Below are 21093 nucleotides of genomic sequence, written 5' to 3'. Positions count from 1 at the left end.
ACCATTTCCTGATCAATGATTCTAGCTAGATAAATAAGATATGGAAGGTAGTTGGTGAATAAAACGAAAATAGAAATAATTATGTACAATCTCATATAATTAATTAAAGCTTTTACCATACTACAGCTACCAGTACCTCAGTAACTTTTCTTAAACTGTAACATGGCAAAAAAGAGCAGAAACTAATTATTTTTATTTTTAAACAGACCAATGTTCAACCTATGCACCTTTGTACTGCTCTTAACCTTTAACTATGGACGTCGGGTCTCAGAGGCCCACCCCCCTTTCCGATTTCTCGGTTTAAACACCTTCCCGCCACGTGCTGCTCTCGACCATCTCAGTAGCTTCAGTTTTAACTGTGTTTGGACCGAGGAGGCATAAAATCGCGTCTTCCGACACTTATTACGTGAGTAATAACCATCCAAAATTTTGTACGGGCCTGGGAGACCCGATGACTATAATTTCCATACAAACATACTTGTATGGATGTGACTTGTCAACTATATTTTTTTTATATTATATTATTATAATCTTAAGTAAAATGCTCTAGTTTAAGAATACTTAATGGCAGAAAGTATCTGAGTACATCAGCTATATTATTAGCCCAACTATCTAAAGAACATTTTAGGAGTAAGGTATTACTTGTAGACGATTCTTCTTTTGAGTTTAGATGTCTTAGAATTCACCATTGGTGCAGATTCCGATTCTGAATGGTGTACTTTTTGTCTATCAAAGCTCTCAAAGAAAGATGACACATGCCTGTAGATATAATTTGTTTTTAGTGTTCTAGGCCACTGTGTATAATTTTAGTAACTTTAACCCTTGTCAAAATTTTTAATTTATGTCCTTCAGAAATTTTATTCATGTTTTTATGTTACATGGTTATTAATTAGCAAGGAAAAAAATATTACTTTCATTGATTAATAATTGACTGTAATCGATGAGCCCATATGTGATGGCAAGTCATGAACACTGAAAAATGTCTAAGTTTTTTAAATTAGCAAAAAAATAATTAAATGATGGTTAAAATTTGATTACATTTACCACTAAATCCTTTAATAATAGTTATAAGATATATATCAACTCTTTAATAAATTCAAATTAATTCAGTTATGAAAATAAGAAGAATTTTAGATAGGGGTCTGTGAGACCCGACGTCCATGGGAGTGTGATTATTTTTTCACGTCCATAGTTAAAGGTTAAAATAATATTTACATACATAAACAACATTACGTATGTATTTGTTTTTATATCTCCCGAAATTGAAGATTTTGTTTGTACTCAAAAGAATGAAACTTATGTCTAAGTAAATGTGATAGATAACTTCAAAATATCAAAACCTTACTGAAAGTTATTTCACAATAAAATAAAAAGCCTTAATAATGCAAAAGGCTGCAGCCCTACTTCCTGTTCTAAACAGGGTAAATATTAGAGAAGATCTATCGACCTCTAATATCTTAATTAACTTACATAACTTTATTGCACACAAGCTTATTGCCTGAAATTCTCCTAATATAAGTACCTAAATACAAGACAAATGAAACGAAACAAGTTCTTAAAGATAGAAAATTGCAACGTAACTCTACTCTCTTTTGCCAGGTAGAAACACGTCCTAAACTTGTAGCCTACATGTAAATTTGTAGTCTTTTCTATTTTTTCGATTATGAACACAACCCGCGTCCCGCGACCTATTTAAAAAAATCATAAGTCGTCATCTAAAAGCGAATCGATACTACTAATCAGGTCCTTGCCTTCACTATCCGCCTTGTTTGCATTCCTCTGACAACTAGCTACCACATCTGGGACGTTTTTAACTAATTCTAAGTCTAGATCAGATATGGTAATTTCGTCACTATCATCATCATCATCACTCAAATCCACTATGGCTACGGGATCACCTATTCTGGTAGAATCCACATCAATTATTTCAGTATCAGAAATTGCACTCACATCAGTATTTTGGTTGTTGAATTCAACATTCACAATTTGTACTTCCGAATCAGAATCATTATCTACATTAGTGCTAGAATCTACTTCATCATCTTTACTTTCATTGTTGTCCTTGTTGATGCTACTATTTCTAATGAGTCTAGGCTTAGTCGTTTGCTCGTTTACTTTGATTCTCTTGAATTCGAAGCAATTGTCGACTAATTCATCATCTTGTATTTCGTACATGTCGCTTATTTCAGAAATCGTTCGTTTCCTGCCGACATTTTCTTCGTTTGGTTTTTGATCCACCTTAGTGGTGCTCGAAACGACTGGCGCATTGTGATCGACTTTCTTATACACTATAGAGTTGCTTCTGACCACTTTGATGATTTTATTGCCCGAAGTGGTTTCAATGGTCTCCTGCGTGGACGATTTACGTTTGCGACTCAGGTTGAGAGTGATCGGTGTGGGGTGGACGATAGTTTCTTTCTTTCGGGCGCGGATTTCGTCCAGAGACAGGACCTTGAAATCTAGCGAGTTGCGTCGCTCGGCGACCGGCTGTTGCTTTTTACCTGAGATCTCGTCGAGCGAGAGCCTATCGTACTTGGTGTTGAGGTTGGTGCGCACTATTTTGCGGTCCTTGGAGGGTTCGGCGGGCAGCGCGTCGTAGCTGTAGAAGGCGGCGGCCTCGGCCTGGATCCTCTCCAGGAGGAGCAGCTCCTGCGACTTGGAGCGCGCGATGCGCTGCGCGTCGTCGGGCGACACGGTCTTGGTGGGCGTGGACGAGGGGGCGCTTTCATTGTCGGACTCTGCAAGAACACACAGACCGCTTAGTGATCGATCGGATGACTTGCATGATTTTCGTAATTAATTTTGAAACTACCCGTCTAATGCATGCTGTGTGTTCTTGTCGAGTCGACCTGAAATTCGGGGTGGGCGTCAAAAATAATTACAAAAATCATTATTATGGAACATTTTTATTTACTCGTTGGTATATTAAACACAATTTGATTAAACGAAGCCAAAGTACCTGTTCCGATACGAGTTCCTATATCAGTTTGAATGTTAATTAGCTTAAAAAAGGTCTTAACACACGCGATACTAATATTAAGATAGTTTTGAAATTCTTATATAACGTAAGACTAAGATTAAAATAACAACAACCCTTTTAAACTCAAACAAGAAACTGACAGTACCAGCACGATGGAAGTCACATAGGGCATAAACTACATGTTTGGTGTCGGCGCCGCGCCGGTGCTGTCGTGGTTACAACTATGTTACGGCACTCCAAGTCCAGAGTAGTGTCGCAGAGTGAGCCGACCAGTGCAGCAAATCCAAGTTCCCTACCACGCCTCTCGTATTACAAATACTATAAAATTTACCTTATCATTATTACTCGATTTGGACAAACGATTTCATAGCAAGGTACATTTCACTTGACGCTTTTTCTGAGCAAATCGATTAATAATTCACATTTTTTAATTAAGGCAGCAACCTAACTAGACATTTTAATACAAGCCCTCTTATTTTTTAAATCTGAATTCATTACTTTCGTATTGAACAAGATGCAATCAAAGGTCAAAAATGCCCGAATCAGATGCATGTAAAGAAACTGAACTTGAGCAAAACATTCCTTGGTTTCAGTGCAGCCTACTTAAACGCTAAGTGTACCCTGTGATAGTAGACTGAGAAAATATTACTTGCATCGTTATTAAGTTCAAATACTCAATTAACGTTTTAATTACTTAAGTAATGACAGTAAAGAGGGCTTGTAGTAACATGCACGGACATAAGAACGACGGCAAATACAACCTCGCTCGATTTGGGAATCCCAATCGTACGGTTAACAGAAAACTTCAACATTCCAATCAACAATTAGTCTAAGGATAAATAAATAGCTTCTAATAAAAAAAAAGACGATACTACAACGCTATGCTAAATGTAAAAGTATTGCTATGTTACGAGCGAAATCAACATTGTTACAATAAAAAAGTTGCATCACCATTGAGCTGCCTCAAGATTACAACCGCATTTGTACTAAATCACACCTCTTCGCCAACTTGACGATTTCAATTCTATTTGCCTATTTTTTATTCATTACAAAATCAATTTACTACTTTATTACATAAGTTACATTGTCTGGCAATCGCTTTTTTTCTCAAGACAATTTCGAGTTCGTAAAAAATTAGCACATTAGAGCTATACCTCCCCACACCTTACTCTATCCTTCGGCCAAGAGCTTGCTGATATACTTTTAAATATTGATTAGTTTTATACATAAATAATGACTAGGCATATCATGGACCATGTACAAATTACTTTTAAAAGAACAGCTTCCTTATCCAGTTCATGCTTTCTGCTGATTTTTGTAATAAATATAGGAACTTTACTCGCAGTGCAAAAATATATAAAACGAAAACATTATATCCCCCAGAATGTTCACGGAAATTTGTCTAATTTTCTATACTAATTATTCAGAAGTGCTAGTTATAATAATGGTAAACCGGAAGCATTCTCAAATATGTATTATCAAAAACCGCTAAGCATTACATCTCTTTTTTTTAATTAATTTACTTATCATTTTTACTTTTCTAAAATTGGTAATACAATCTTATAAGCACAAGAATTTTTTGTTACAGAAAACACAGCCTTAGTTTAGTACGGCCTAATGTCTGTGTTTCCTACAATCGTACCTACAAATACATTTTTTTTTTTAATTTTATTAGCTCTATCTATTTCTCACGGTGCGAATATAAAGTATATAGGGCCCTGTAGCAGTGTGTACGTTATATACCGCTGAGGCCCTTAAAACATCCTACATACTAACATACAAACAATTTAAAGGCATAAAGCTTCTTTTTTTTTTTCTTTTTTTTTTCACTTATAATAATGAGTTACAATATGTCGTGTATATATATTTTTATTTGTATTTTATATGTTGTTTAACCTATTTATTATGTACTTTTCTATCATAGACAAAGATTATATCAACATCTATTTAAAATGTATTACAGTGATATTTCAAATAAGTGTTGACATTATACCTCTCAGTCAACATGCATTCAAAATGCAACTGTAATAGTCTAATAACGTACGAGTTAAATAAATTATTACAGTATACTGTAAACAAAAAAGCAAAAGATCTTTATGAATCTAATTAGCTAAGATATGAAGATTATATATTATTATACTTTAATTTATTGCACATACAAAAATACCGACTCCACGCCGTGCTCTCGGGGCAGACAGTCGGATGCAAAGTGTAATAAATTCTATGTTGGAGGACTTCAGTATCAAATCCATGTCTATGGTATAAAGAAATCTTGTCTATGTTATAGAAATAACCAAAACGACGCTTCTCCCAGCAAAATAAAATGCATCGTAAATAAAAACATCTATTACAACATATCGGGATCTAGTTTCAACTACGTCGCAATAAATAGTAGTTTCTCTCAACGTAGATCGTGAACAACGAAACCAAACCCATCTAACTCTACCCAATAAATACTATATAGTAATATTTAATTGACTATTGACATAAAGAAAACAAAATACTACATTATACTTTAATATCAGTATAAACAGGCGTTAGTCGCGCCACAAACCAGGAAAACGAAATAAAAATATTTTCTTTCTACAAAACTTACTAAATTAAAGAAATAATAAAACCACGCCCCGTCACAGTAAAAACATTGTAAACAATATACCATCCCTGGTCTGTGCATCGACTATAAAGCAAGTAAAAACGTCCTTAATAATTCGTAACATGTGATAAAATAAATATTTTTAAACTAACCACCTAACGGACAGTTCTGCGTTTCTTGCTATTTTTATTATTGGCACATGATGCAACAAAATTTATTACGTTTCAATGATGCCAAAAGAAACATTCGTAATACTTCACGTAACATATTTACTATTATAATTTACTCACATAAAACAGGCTATAGAGAAATGCCAAACAATATAAATCCTCCCCAAGCGTTACATTACTTTATAGTAAAATGAATAAGTGAGCGTTCGAAGTATTTCTAGACATCGTTAAATCTTAACCCTACTTCAATAGAATGCAGAGTTTTCAATAGAAACAGCTATATTTTATATTTAAGTATGTAGTAAATACTATTTTAAGTAACTGCGTTAACTTACACGACTCTTCTAAACATTAATCTTATAATGTTAAAGAGTGTTTTGCAGAGTTCAATGCACATGCAAAGTCTTGCAAAAGAGTATAAGTTGTATTGAAAACTCTTGATACATTCGTGTTACACAATTTTTTCATTGGCTTCGTAACACTAATCACTTTTAAAAATCGTCGAATCCACTAATCACTATTAAAATACAAAACCTTACTTCGCACATTCCACTTAATGTTTTCAAACTGTCCTATATGAAAAATACTCTCGACGACATTTAAAAAGTAGATAGCCAGTGAAGCCTTAAGCAGCTACCATTCGATTCGGAACGCTCGCATATTTTGGGACAGCCTTTTTATTACAACCATTTCATTCGTTACAATAAACACTTAACTTTCAACCGTTGAGACCACTATTAACTCTTCCGGATAAAACCTTGGTGGTTACAACGGTTATTATCAAGATATAAAAGCAATTGACCGAAATTAGAATAAATCCATTTGAGCATGATCGACGTTAAAACAAAATACTGAGTACAACATAACCAAAACTTGTGCGAATCCAGCGCACTTATGATGAAAGTTTCAATTCCTTCAAATCTAAATAAAATTTTAATTCCAAACGACAGTTGTACGTCTCAAACACATAGATGTCTTACAGCTCACTCATTGTCTATGACTCAATTCATTCAATCCATATTCTTAAATCATTTCAACATGACTATTTATAAGTCATTTTTAAAGTCTCAACGGTCATCACAATAAATTTCTAGATCATCTCAATCAGCTTTTCAAAGTCTCAAACAGTATCGAAAACAATTTACTAATTATTGTTTTATAGTCACGCGGCTAAGTCACATTAGCCGACAGCACATTATAATATTGTACACAGCACTCTTTTTTAGAGGTAAGACGCTGTTCAGATTTTATGCTGTCGCCTTTACAAGTCAACATTTGCCGCGCAACTATAAAACTAAAGCTGGACACCCAACTACTGACATCATTTACATCCAAAAACTGACCATGAAAGTGAAATCTAAAGTTGAAATTCATTGTACAGTCATCGTCAAATATTTTGTGAGACGGAGAGTGAGCAAAAAGTTGACAATACAATAAGTTGCAAACTTTTTGATTACTTTAGTTGTAACATTTGAAGCTGCCTCTACATGGTCAGTTGACCGTCACTGTCCAGCTTTATGTCCTAGCGGGTCCCAAATCGCCTGGTGGCTGCTTAATACATGTAGTTTCAGTAGAGCCGCATACCTTCCTCGAAGTTGACGACGAGCGGGTCCACAGGCAGGGCTGCGTAGCCCGCGTCATGCGGCGGCATCACGCGCCGCCCGAGGAGCTCGGATGAAGCCGGCAGCACGCCCAGAATGGCAGAGTCCAGCACTACTGCGGACAAATGCTCTGTATACTACAAAGTTGCAATCCAGTCAAGCATGGATCTATGTAGTTTAAAAGGTTGTGGACAGGTCACAGAAAACTACTCAAGGTATTGGATAATCATGCCTATTATCTGTGGTTGGAAGTGGATCAACGCCCGAGTCCAAAGTTACAATCAGATCCCTCTTTCACACTGATTGCACTTCGAGCAAGTGCCCTAGCACTTGCGAGTCCTAACTCGCCAAAGAAAGGATACCCCGTCTACTCTCAAAAAAATGTTAACCTGTGAAAGTTCAATAATTTTGTAATTCCCTTTTTTGGAAGAAAATATACCTGGTATAATTGCCCAGCGACTCCAGTAGGTTAAAGACGACCCTGGTTTCAAACCAATTTTCAATCTATCTATATCTATAAAAGCGAAAGGTCACTGATTGACTAACTCATCACGAAATCTCAGAAACTACAAGTGCTAGTCTTAGGATCGTAGGATTTTGCAAAATTCAACTCCTAAAGGGGTAAAACGGGATCCACGCGTACGATGTCGCGGGCCGCTGCTAGTCTAGTATAAATAGCGCCTAAGTAATGCTTAAGAAGAGTGTTGCACCACCTAACTTTGACCGTAACTATTACGATAACCGGTGTTTTTTGTGTGGCGTTTGACAGATTTTTGACGTTGTTAAAGTCAAAGTAAGATGGTGCACTTTGACTTTAACAACGCCAAAAATCTGTCAAACGCCATACAAAAAAAAACACCGTAATCGTAATAGTTACGGTCAAAGTAAGATGGTGCAATCACGCTCCAAAGAATCTGGAAATTTATAGATTCAACGGGACTAAGCAGTGAACTCTAAAGACAAGGGCTGCCACAATAGATCAAACCTGGTCGAGCTGGCGCAAATGAAGGCCCAAAACCAATAATAATAATAATAAGATGGTGCAACCCAGCCTAAACGTGTGCATACCTTGGCGTTGTTGCTGCCACAGGAGCGGCACCGGCGCGGGCGCTGGCGCGGGCGCGGGCACGGACGGCGCCATGCCCATGGGCACTGGCTCGACGCCCTCGGGCAAGCTGCTGGCGGCGTTGACCTGCAACAACAAACAATGTTAATTTATATCGTGTAACAAGACCTGAATCAAATTACTTTTTCTTTTATATTTAAATTGATTTAATTTATAGCCTGACCAGGAACATAAAAACCCTGGCATAGAGGCGCGTCAATTGCATTTGATAGTGCAACACTGAGTACAGTCGTACCTGTGTTAAATTAATAGGCTAACTTTATGTATCAGGATTCAGGATTACGGGCTAATTTGATATTTTCATAAATTAACGAAAAAATATTATTATAGGTAACCTGATTTAAATAAATTAAATGAAACCATCAATCGAGCTAGAAGAATTTATTTTATTATTCATCAATAATCAAATTCAGAACTTGAATATTCAACTGCAATGTCTGCTCATGAACGCTTCAAACTCGGTACTTCTTTCCCAATCCCATAAAATTCAACACTTAGAAAGTGACAAAAAATTTTAAAATAGGTAGTTGAAACAAACCACAGCTAATTTTCATAGTGGACTGTACTATACGATAAACATGTCAGTCAATTTGACAACCTTTGTCGGAAACATTATTCAATGAAAATATTGTCCGAACCCTTAGTATTTCTCTTCGACAAATACTTTAACACATTGTGAACCACTTTTCTTTCACGACTATAAAAATATTTTAGCAATTTAATTCATAAAACCAATTGCGCACATTTAAAATAAAGTTTGTTTACACTTTGACAGCAATAGACTGACATGCAAGGTGACATGTCAATGAAGTTTTCAGTTACTGTTGCCATTAAAAGAAATTAGTACCATTAGTTTTCCGCAACATGGCGAGGGTTTTTATGTTCCTGGTCAGGCTATATTTATTATTTTATTTAATTTAATAAAAATAGGCTGAAAAATAACATATCTAATGTAATTATTATCATTTATACTTGTCAATTAATGTTAAATTAATATGGAGAGTGGGGATATTCTACCACAAGTTTTTATTTAATTAAAAGAATTCCTCGATCGCAATATAGAAATGTAAAAACACCTGCTTATAAATAAAGAAATTTGAATTTGAAAAATGTTCGTTTGAATCATTGGTCCGTTTCAACCAAAAGACGCCCCGTTGCTTGATAAAGGCCTCAAAGTATTTTAACGGTGTTCGTTCGATCGTTTCAGCCACATGACGTCCACTGTGGACAAAGGCATCCCTCAAGGAGTTCCATAACGATCGGCGCTGCCCGCATCCAGGTTCTTCCAGCGACCTTGACCAGATCAGTTTACCTAGTGGGGGGTCCCACGCTACTCTTCTGGCCCGTGGTCCTGCTACTCGAGAACTTTTCTGCTCAAACGGCCAACAGGTCTGCGAGCTATGTGCCCCGCCCACTGCTACATTATTTTAGCAATTCTGCGAGCTATGTCGGTCAGTTTGATTTTCTTGCGGATCTCCTCATTTCTGATTCGATCACGCAGGGAAACTCCGAGCATAGCCCGCTCCATCGCCCTTTGGGTGACCTTGAGCCTTCTTATGAGGCCCATAGTAAGCGACCACGTCTCGGATCCGTATACCATCACTGGCAACACACATTGATTGAATACCCCATTGGTGTTTGTTTCCCTAATATAAATAAATAAATTTCCACTTTTCCCTGTCACTGGCTATGTGCATCCAATTTTTCCCTGCCTTGTTTGTTATGTCATCGGCCCATCTTTTTCGGCCACCCTACTTTTGGGCCTTGCCATTTTGTTGTTTGATAGGGCAAAATCAAAATGAGGTATAGTCTGATCTGTGAGCACGTAGAATTTTGTCCAATGTCCAACGCGTAATTATATTGCTGTCGCGACTGTGCGACGGGCGCCCGCAGTGAGTGTGCGAGCGCGACAGCAACATAGTTACTCGCGAGCGATAAGGATGGGTAGCTTGGGGTCATTGGACAAAATTCTACGTGCTCACGGACCAGGCTTTAGAAGGATAACAGTAATATACTCACTGGTACAGGGGGGGCGGGCTGGCTCGGCGCGATGCCATCGGTGCGCGCGTCCGGGTTCTTATGCATGAAGGGGCAATGCTTCTTGCGGCAGCCTCCGGGCTGGTTCTCCCAGTAGCAAGGGATCTGCTTGCGGTTTTTCTGTAAACAGCAATCGTATGCTCAAGATTGAGTCTAATGTGTGAATTGACACTTGACCTTCATTGGTTGGGTTTTTAAGGCGGTCAAGCTGTAGATCCTGGCTACACAGGAGTTGCAGTGGTGGGAACGAGAGGTGTGAATAGTCCCATAATGTGTGAATTGACATACTTGCAAGCTAAGAAAGTGATTACTAGTAATAATTCGACATTCAAATGAAAGAGAACTTAATAACTTTGGGTAAGCACAACATTACAGTCCACTTTATGTTTTCCTAAATAAAATAGTTTAAAACAACAAGATTTATGGGCGAATAAGCTATCAATGTAACTGGGTGTAAAATTGTGACATATTTACAGAATACAACCTCAGATTAACTCAATTATCACCAAATTCTAAATAAAGAACCGTATGTTTATCCATTGTTAAACGATAGTACTATAAAACTTAATAAAATCTCACAAAGTGGCCTCCAAATAATTTCAATGTCATCATGACATCATCAGTATAAACAATGCAGACGACCCAATCACATCCAAAATTGATGCAACCATTACAAGACATGATTAATATTATAAAAGCTACAGTAAAGTATTGATTCATCAACTAAACACAAAAATTCTTAAATTATTTGACTAATTTGGTATTTGACGAGTAGGTCATTTTATATGCAAATTAAGAAAGAAAAGAATTTAAGTCTTGAAATTGAAATAAAAAAATTGTGTCTTCTTGTTACTTAGCAAAGATAACTCTAATTATCATAATAATACTTTCAATTGTTTTAATTCATAACATAATATTTTTATCATATTACATAATTGATAACCAATAACATGTCTGTGACGATTACTAAGTTTTATAACTACCCGATATTGATAATATAATTTACCTACAATAGATAGGTGCTTACAAAGTATGATTAGAGTGCAATAAAATCATTTGTACAGTCTTATCAGAAAAACTGACAACCAATGCTTACACCTACATACGCTGGTTAGTGGGCCAATGGGCGAAAATCTTCAAAACCAGTAGAATGAATAGTACAATCAGCTTCAACTTCCAACAACTTATGGCAGCTCTAACTACTTTACTAACACGTTAGTTAGTATAAAATATAAAACTGACCCTTAGCTCCATGTGGCGCAACTTGCAGCGCTTGTCCAGGCACTTGCCTTGCTGCCACGCCGTGCACATCGTCTCGCAGCCCAGGGCAGATGGTTCATGGCGGAATACGCAGTTGTCTCCCTGAAATTACCAGTGTTTTACAAACTACTTCAGTAAAGCCCTCAAATCTTTGGAGATCTACAAGTGTAATGTTTTTAATATTATCCTGACAGTGCTAGGACTTTGCGAGAAGCTTTAAAAAACTAAAATCAAAAGGAAAGTCAAGATGTAGTCCAAAAATAAACTAGCCAAGAGAAATTTTATAAAACCTATAGGGAATTATTTAATCGATTCTTACCTTGGTACAAGTAGAATAGTAGTAAAAGTAGCAGTCATTAAATTTTCTCGGAGACTCCATGGTGTTTTCCGCGGTTTCCGCCGCCCTCCAGTACCTGTGAAATGCAATAAGTCTCTAATCCAAACGCCGACACAAATAAACACTTTACGTAAGGAATACAAGATGATTAGCTAGAAATCACATCTACAACACCAAAAGAACTAATCGAGTAGGTATTAACACGTGTTAAAGCTTCTAAGAACACAAAACTAAGATTTTTCCATTTTGACAAATTGTGCAGCACGTCGCGGCTAAACTAGATCCAATTTAAAAGTAACATTACGCAGAGTTATGTTAACGCTATTTACTCACCGTGGTTTAAACAAACTAAAAAATAATTAAATTAAACAACAAATATCTACAACACGACGCTATCAAACACAAAATAATACGAACGTCAATAATAGAAAGAAGATGAAGTAGATATGGCGGACATGTGGCGGACTTTCATTTCATTTTGTCCACGAACCGCCCATTGGCTGTCGAAATGTAGGCCATAGACAAAACACACAACTGCAGGTGTCTAAATAATTTAAGAAAAAAACTAAGTGACAGCTCATCACCCAATCGGGAAGAGGAATAAAAAAGTAAGCTCAAATTTTATTGGCTATCAAGTTTAAGGTGCGATTGCATCCCATTCGCGCATTGTATTAAACAAAATTAATTATTATGTACTCTGTGCAAAAATCGTTACAACATCGAGTGAGGTTTCATACAAGATTTTATAAGAATCAATTTCTTTCTAATTTTCTTCAGATTGATGTTTAATTTTATTCGATGTTACAAAATAAAGTTTATACGAATTAAAGTTTCATTTATTTATATAAGTACTAATTAAAGAAAGATGAAGAAAAAAGATGGAGCAAACATTCCCGATCCCATACAAGTCTGGAGCGATGACGCCCGACGCGACGCCGCGATGGCTCTAAAAGTTTTATAGGCGTTCTCATTATTTATAAGCCGAATCTCCATCGCGTGTTTGTCCTACCAAATGTGTAGGAATGTTTTTCCCTACACAATCAACAAAAACACGATGTCAACATTCAACATTTTTTGTGGGCAATTTTGTTGAATGTAGACATCGTGATTTTGTTGATTGTGTAGGTAGGGTTGCCAGGCGTCCGGCTTTAGCCGGACATGTTTGGCTTTTTAGGGTCTTGTCCGGCCAAATATTGCCTTGTCCAGCCTGTCCGACTTTTTATTTGGTTGCCGCGCCAGGCGAAAGTCGAGCCACAGAATCATACCTATGAAGCGCGCACGCATCAGGATGTTGGTTAGCAACCGATGATGATAGTAAATTTCACATCATCACGCCGTCACATGTCCGGCTTTTAGGGTAAAATGTCCGGCCAAATGAAACACAAAGTCCGGCTTTTGTGATTTTGGACCTGGCAACCCTATGTATAGGAAAAAACATTTAACATTCCTCTATGAGAGTATTTCTCAAAAAAAATGTACGTAACGAAACGGTAGTAACGAAATAGTAAGGCCATAAGGCTTGTTATACATTGGCGAAATATTTGAATGCTCTTTATTTATTCAATTCGAAATATTTGTAAGTATGCACCCAAATACGGGGTAATATTAAGGGGTTAGAAATAAAATAAGGAAGTAATCATTCATACTATTTTAATAAAATTATTTTTTGTTCCATCATGTTTATCCATTTTGAGTCGTTCTCTGTAAGCTTTTTGCCTTTCGGCATTGGTTTTTGGCGGCATTCCTAAAAAAACAAAAGAAGTAATCACATAAAAACGTAATCTAAATGATTTGATATTTTTTTGCTGGTAACACTTCAGTAAAGCAGATAGTATCCAATCCTTTTGTTATTAACGCTCTATATTTTTTTAAATAAATTAAGTAGTGAATATTACTATGCTTAGTCAGGTAATAACAGTATACACTCAGCATTATGTTGTACTTTTTCGTAACGTAACGAAATTCGTAAAAAACGTAACGAAATATTAGACAAAATGAGATCAGAAACAAGTATTTTTTTGATAAAATTTGTTACAGCAAATATAAAAGCTTACTAAATGTTCGTACCACACGTATTACAAAAAATGGTTAAACGAAGACTTACCGTTCTATATAAAATCGCTGATTTTACTGCCTGTTACGAAAAAGTAATCCCACAAAACACACACGTTTTCACTAATTTTCGCGATAGATGTAATGGCGGAGACGTCAGGCCAACAGCCATTCAGAGTGCAGCTATTGTTGTCCGTGTAAAATAAATACGGAATTGTTCAGAAACCATGGGAAAGTAGAAATAAATCGTAACTAAAGAGTAAATAACGAAATAGTAAATGAGAGCGACTCATTTTGTTTTTTTGCTTTAAATTGCTAATTCATTATGACACCCCATAGAAAATCAATTTGATACAGAAACTGCGATTACTGTAGAACGATAATACAAAGAAATTTACAATAATTTAGTTACGTATCACATTTTATGAAACAAAAATACATGAAAAAGCTAGGGTGGCAAACAGGTTTTTGTATGAAAGGTAAAAAAGGACTATTTTTAAAATATCTAAATATTTGGTAATAAGTAGGATTATAGCTATAATTCTTCGTTATCTTAAAGATTAATATTCATACTTCAAAATTGTGTGTGTGTTTTTTTTGTGTGATGATTTATAAATATAAAACTTTTGAACTGTTTCAAAGCACACTTTTTTTTTTCAAAATGTACATTTTTTTTGAGAAATACTCATGAGCAAAACACGCGCTGGAGACCCGGCTTTAGTTATGAAATCTGCAGTAGAAAACTCTTGCGCTGGGCCTCCTCACTCAGTTATTTTAGGGATCATGCATGGTCTTTTCTCCTGTATTTACAAGACATATTGCGAAAAAATATTTTTAATTTTGCAGGGTAGTTAGACAACTTAGGATATTTATGATAATTTTCTTTTCGTCTCCTACCGCATTCATTGAACATAACAAACGAAGTTATATTTTAGATTTTAAACAAGTTTTTTAAGTAAAAAGTAGAGAACTTCATAAATCAAACTATTGAAAAACTTAAAACTTACGGATAATTGAAGTTCATGCCCCACGTATTCAAATCGGAGAACGCAGCCATAACTTCTCACTACAATACAATACACAGACACTACACAAAACGCACTGCTTCACCGCAAGCAGGAGTTATCACTTCCACGGTTAGGAAAGGACTGACGGATAGGCCGGAGATCGGAGAGAACTAGACTGTCTTAGGAGCGCCCGGGGCCCTTCCGTTCCGTCGATTGGGTTTACCGCTTGCAATAAATGTTTAACGAAGATAATTAGCTGATGATGCTAATGATGTAATCATTGAGTATCATCAGTGGATAAATGGCAAAAAATAACACGGTTCACTTTCTCCCTGTGTACTGACGGACCCTATGTGTATTGTGTTGCGTGTGTTGCTACATGATGTAAGTTTTTAAATTCTTTATGTGTTTTACCTATAACATAGTACTTAAAAGATGTTTCGGATACAAAAAACAGCTATTTAGTGTTGTATGAACTTTATTTATCATTATTACATCATGATTTTACAATATTAATTTACATACAATAACCTCGTAAGACCGAAGAGTAAATTGTGTCGACTTCTAAGTATCGCCGAATGTGCTTTCAGAAGAACGAATAATTTGAAGTAGTAAACGCCGAGCACTTCGAGTAAAAAAATTTCTATGTTAGAGATTTTCTTTTGCATTCATATTTTCAGGGGCCCTATATAATAGTGCATAGAGCTTATTTTAGGTGAAAAATAATAAAAAAATGTTTTCTCTTAAAAGAACATTCGGTATTACAGACTTTAAAAAGGAAAAGTAAATAAATTGTGTTTTATACTTTAAAGTAAAACATAAATGTAACCTTATTAATAAATTAATACTACATAAAGATACAATAAGGGTGAAGCTGCGGGCAAAAGCTGCATAGTAGTTTATACATCCAAATACATATGCTTAATAAATGATGTTATGATCCGTAATAAGTTTAATCTCACGTGAGCGAAGCCGCGGGTAAAATCTAGTTATTATTAAATTGACCTACATCTTTTTTGGGTTGTCTGTGGGGTGAGTGATTATTTAATTTTGTTCGGGTATCTGATATCTATTTGTCTGTCAAACTATAAACCTTAGTTTAAGATTATATTATCTGTGGTTTAAGTAATTTAAATTAATTACATTTTAAGTTAATTAACTTTAATTTAGTCGTCAAATGTGGCTCAACTTTATAGGGTGTCAAAATGTATTCTCATAATAATATTATGTAAGTAAGTTATTTGTAATGTTCTAGTTTTCATCTTTTGGAGTTTGCGTCTCGGTAATCCGAACGGTAGATTTACTTTAAGGATATTCCAGGGAAACCCATAATTAGCCATACTTATAGTTAAGTTACTTTAAGATTTATTCATTGTAACGCCGTTGGTTCCTAAATAAAATAAAAAATAAAAAAATAAAATTATGATGAGAAAAATTTGTACATTAAGAACCAATACTGAAGGGAATGTTTGATTTCATATTTCTAATAACGAGGGGAGTAAAATGTCGCGAAATATAAATATGGCCTCATCTCAGCTTCTAAGTTTTCTAATAAACCTACTGGATGATCGAGCGTTCCATCTCAAATAAACACAACACAGTAAGTCTAGTTAACATTTCACATTATCAAAAATATTGTAGAAAAAACATTAGTCTATGCACAAGTTAGGGCGGGGAAGAATATAATCTTAAAACACGTCTATGACCTGAGAAACATGCATACAATTCAACAATTTAATTAAAACTATGAGAGAGTAGAGGTGACAGTGACAAATAGATTCTACATTACAATAATGTCCGCATATTTAAAAAGTACTTGTTGCCCCCTAACTCGTTAACAAAAAAGTTAGTAAACATTAACTTGAATAATAATTGAGTATTGAATTTTAAAACCAACCGCAAATCGTAACAGTCTTAAAACACATCAAACCAAAACACAATGATAATAATATACGAACCAAACGACGAACAAACCACTACGCTACGAACTCGCCAACTGTGGATAACATATCAATTGATAGTTTTCAATTGCACTGAAAACTACATTGACTATAAATACAAAACTATCCGATATCCATCAATTCTCACTACTGGTCTATTACTAAATATTTTCGTTACATTAAAAATTGTATATTGATTATTGTGTTGACTATAAAGACACGGGTATATTTTTAACTTTCGGCACACATAGCGTAAGATCATACGAGAATTCTCAATATACAAGATAATTTACATGTCAGAAATCAGAACAAAATAATAAACAAAGGTGCAATTAAATTATAAAAGAATGTAGTTGTAAACTAAAATAAACTAAGTCAGTTACTTTTTACCTCCATAATAGGCATAATTAATTAAATAATTATATATAGTCGCATAACTTCAAAGTACGTCAATACCTACAAGAGCATTGTATACTATGCAATGATTTTTAAATGATGGGGCAGGTTCGCTTAATTTAGATAGTTTACACAACAGGTTTTACAAATGTGCCACTAGTGCATACTATAGTGGAATTCTATAAAGTACCCAATACAATATGTAACGGAAACACCGTCCGATCCATTAAGGTGTTAATAGGTATCGAGTTAAGATTCCATTTGTGTAATAATTTTCATAAAATATTATAAAAAAAATACCCCATGAAAAATAAATACAAAATTTACAAAAATAAAATAGCTTACATGGCAATCCGAACGGCAGTGTAGAGGGTACGCGGGAGGGGTAGAGATGCGCCGGCACGCGTAGCGACGTCATAAGGTCATGACCTCCAGCGTATAAAAAAAAGCCGCGCGGCGACAGAGTGTTAACGCTTTTTGAAAATTTCCCCGTTGTAGGGTAAATCATTGCTAAACTTATCGACTTTAAAAATCGATAAAAAAAATGTTTTTATTAATTATGTAATTTTGATACTTGTTTTGGTAATGTTGTTAAAGCTACTTTATGACCCTTTCGGATCGGACGGTGTTTTTGTTACATATTGTATAATATACCAAACATTTGCCCAAACATCTTTAATATTGAATAGATTGACATTTATTTAATTAATGTTTTAATATTTGTATGCCTGAAGAGACAAAGTATATTTCAAAACATAATGTAATGTATTTATCTATTCAATATAAAGAAAGTTAGGGTCTTAGTTTCTTTGAAGTAGGAATAAAATCTACAATAGATTGGGATTTTCTCATGTTCGTACAATTTTCAAGTACATTACGATACCGTAGTGATTCCGATATCGGACTATAATGTTTATTTATGAACAATATCGACATCCAACAAACGGCAAACAAACACCACACAGTTGCATTACATTATACTTTTATGTTCACACAGACAACTATCATATTTTCACAACAATTTCGGAACACAGTGAATCGAGATCGCAACTCGTTAACATACCGACGATTAATCGTGCAATTAGTTGATGGATTATTTCGTATAATTTAGTGAATTGAATTGTTAATGAGATATTAGACTAATATCTTTCCTAAATACAATTTCTCGGTATTCAAGAACGATCTCACGATTCACCAATTCGTCTAATGCCCCCCTACCAAGGTTGAAGATCAATTTATTTTTCAAGCATTTTACCCTGTTTTTGGCGGTATTGTTCTGCCATATTGTCAAGTTTCCGACTCGGCAGAGGGCACAATAACAATATTGGACGTAGTTAAGACACACACATAGGCCATTAAAGTAAATACTATTAAGATTTTAAAATACTTGTCAAGGCTTGATGATCCATGTGAGATTTATAAATGAGAAAATGGATTCAGACACTAAACATGTTTAGGATTTATTTTTTTGTATTTTTAAAGCTATTTTCTTCAAAGCTGTAACTTGAGTTCTTATATAACTTATACGTAAAGCGCCAACACAAATTTTTTATTGAAGTTCGAGAAATAAATATAACTTGTCAAGTTTCTCATGAATGTCATTCTTAACGCATGGCAGAAAGGTGTTAAATCGCTTATCATCATCTCGGAGGCAAGTGTGATGTCAAACGTGTGAGTGAGAGAGAGCTACAATTCCGGGGTGCGTGCGAGTGAGGCAGTCTTATCTCTTAGAGGAGCTTTTGATTTGTTGTAACTTGAGGCGGAGAGCGTCGACTGCTGCCTCGTTCTTCTGCGACATCGGCTGCGTGGTGTGTAACTAGAAGACAAATATTCATAAATACCAGTAATCCTGGATACTTACACATGTATAAATACTGCATAGATAGCGCGTATCGCCTAGATAAGCACTCTAGGGTTTTACCGCAATCTTGCTTTTTTTGCTAGATTATTAAGTCCGTAGGTAACTTATGTTATACTATTGAAACTGTCACCCAAAAAAAGTTGATGAAGTTGAAGAAAAGTTGTTGAAAGAGTTGATTGACTTTAGACTAAAATTACAAAAATTGTGCCTTTGTGGCTCTCCTAGGCCCTCAGTTCAGCAGTGGACTACTCTAAACCAGAAGTCACACGAGGGAACGGTTGCCCCCCATTGGCGTCCGAAGACGGCGCCTCTGCAGACCTGTGGCCTAATTCTCGTATTTTAAAACAGTCAAAATGTCGTTGACGTTTAGAAGTTTAATAAGAAGAAAAAGAAGAAGATTTGACGTTTAATAAGAATAAAAATAATAGGTGAATACCGCGGAGGCAACGATTGAATACGTAAACGAAATCGAAACAAAATCGGGCGATTAGCACGTGAATACGAAAAGTAGGTATAGTCCAGCGATCAAATCGCTTGTATGTCGTTGAAGTTTTGTTACGTGAATTACGCCCGTATTCACAAACAATGCTTCCTAAGTGAAGCAGAAAATCGAACGCACAGCGTTAAATAGAGCTCTGATTGGTTCGTGTGTCACCCTGTGCGTCCGCGCGCGCACTGAGAGACCTCATAGTAACGTTTGTGAATACGGGCGTTAGGCTACTGCTGTGCTGACTGCTGAGTGTTACCTCGAGCTGCGGGTCGATGCTGTGCGCGCGCGGCAGCGAGTTGTCGTTGATGGAGTCGGCGAGGGAGCGGTTGTCGCCCATTGGCGTCCGCGGCTGTGACGACGGCGACTCGGTTTTCAGACCTGCTTTGGCCTGCAAATCGGTAACTTTTTTATTGGCGACCAAGCTGTAGAAACTGGCCACACAGGAGTTGTGTGGGAATAGTTCCATAAGGGTGATAAACAGTTCAAATTAATTAAAAATATTTTGTAAATTAAACCAAATCTAATGGAAATAAAACCAAAAATCCTAAATATGTTGCTAAGCTAAATGCTTCCAATACAGTTGGGCAAATTAAGTTTTACAAACACCTAATCTTAAGTCGCTAAAACACCATTTTTCCCTTCTCACTGTTTGATAAAACAACATCTATTGGCCCGAAAGTGCGTCATAAATGGTTTCTCTAACAAATTTTAAATTCCCAGTAGCAATATTTGAATACTTTTACTAGCCCCAATACCGATGTTTCTTAAAATACCTCATGCACGTTTCATTCTCATACTTTCACATAAAGAGCAAGTTTTTTGTCCTATTTATGGTCATAAATACTCATCGTTTAAGCATTTCAATAACAGTACAGTCGACAGCACGTCAACGTATACATTGTGGTATCTTACGTCGTTGCGATAGGGGCGACTTTGCAACGAAAATATAGTCTGATGTGCTGTCGACTGTACATTCATAATTTTTTCATACATAATCCTTTTATCTACTGCAGACATAGATGCTAGAATTACCTGTCGGCACATTTCAACACAAGCCTATTATGTTTTATTACCACTGACTACCTGCCAATAATGAGAGTAGATTGTACACACAATAAAACACTGATTACGCCTATTGTTAGCCATTTAACCTGAAAAATAGAGACAAGGACACTTACTTGTAGGGCTCTGAGTCGTTCTAAGAATATCACGTGCGATTTTTCGTCGTTTTCATTACTGATAT

At 35.8% G+C, this 21093-nt stretch overlaps 2 protein-coding genes across 4 annotated transcripts in view; both read right to left on the bottom strand.

Moving 5' to 3' along the window:
* Positions 1 to 76: 76 nt before the first annotated feature.
* LOC114360370 (uncharacterized) lies at positions 77 to 15389 on the bottom strand. 3 transcript variants are annotated; one of them, XM_028315070.1, is made up of 8 exons: positions 15164 to 15389; positions 12087 to 12180; positions 11750 to 11869; positions 10490 to 10627; positions 8413 to 8536; positions 7328 to 7456; positions 1204 to 2738; positions 77 to 244 (listed from the first exon to the last, which is right to left on the bottom strand). In XM_028315070.1, the coding sequence occupies exons 1-7, from the start codon at positions 15211 to 15213 to the stop codon at positions 1702 to 1704; spliced, it is 1692 nt and encodes a 563-aa protein (XP_028170871.1). In that variant the 5' UTR covers positions 15214 to 15389; the 3' UTR covers positions 77 to 244; positions 1204 to 1701. The 3 variants fall into 3 exon arrangements, with proteins under 3 accessions (XP_028170871.1, XP_028170870.1, XP_028170872.1); XM_028315069.1 differs by having other exon boundaries at positions 7328 to 7459; positions 15164 to 15388; XM_028315071.1 differs by lacking the exon at positions 15164 to 15389 and adding an exon at positions 12438 to 12613 and having other exon boundaries at positions 7328 to 7459.
* Positions 15390 to 19060: 3671 nt separating this feature from the next.
* msps (msps cytoskeleton-associated protein 5) overlaps positions 19061 to 21093 on the bottom strand; it is a 44454-nt gene continuing 42421 nt past the window's right edge. The window contains exons 35-37 of the mRNA XM_028315112.1: positions 21029 to 21093; positions 20107 to 20238; positions 19061 to 19315 (exon numbers count right to left, since the gene is read on the bottom strand). Of these exons, the coding sequence (XP_028170913.1) occupies positions 19220 to 19315; positions 20107 to 20238; positions 21029 to 21093 (293 nt within the window). The 3' untranslated portion in view covers positions 19061 to 19219. The remainder of the gene's footprint in view (positions 19316 to 20106; positions 20239 to 21028) is intronic.

Source organism: Ostrinia furnacalis, unplaced genomic scaffold, assembly GCF_004193835.3.
Source record: "Ostrinia furnacalis isolate ACB-3 unplaced genomic scaffold, ASM419383v2 OfSCF4979, whole genome shotgun sequence".
Lineage (NCBI taxonomy): Eukaryota > Metazoa > Arthropoda > Insecta > Lepidoptera > Crambidae > Ostrinia > Ostrinia furnacalis.
This window is presented reverse-complemented; position numbering and strand designations above follow the sequence as displayed.

Bases quoted from the DNA above. Each gene is read 5' to 3' on its own strand.
- LOC114360370 (XM_028315069.1), bottom strand. From the start codon at position 15,213: ATGGCTGCGTTCTCCGATTTGAATACGTGGGGCATGAACTTCAATTAT. The intron at 8,537-10,489 runs GTGAGTATATTA...TTGTTGTTGCAG, and splicing joins AGCCCGCCCCCCCTGTACCA to GTCAACGCCGCCAGCAGCTT. The intron at 2,739-7,327 runs GTATGCGGCTCT...GTGTTCTTGCAG, and splicing joins CGTCGTCAACTTCGAGGAAG to AGTCCGACAATGAAAGCGCC.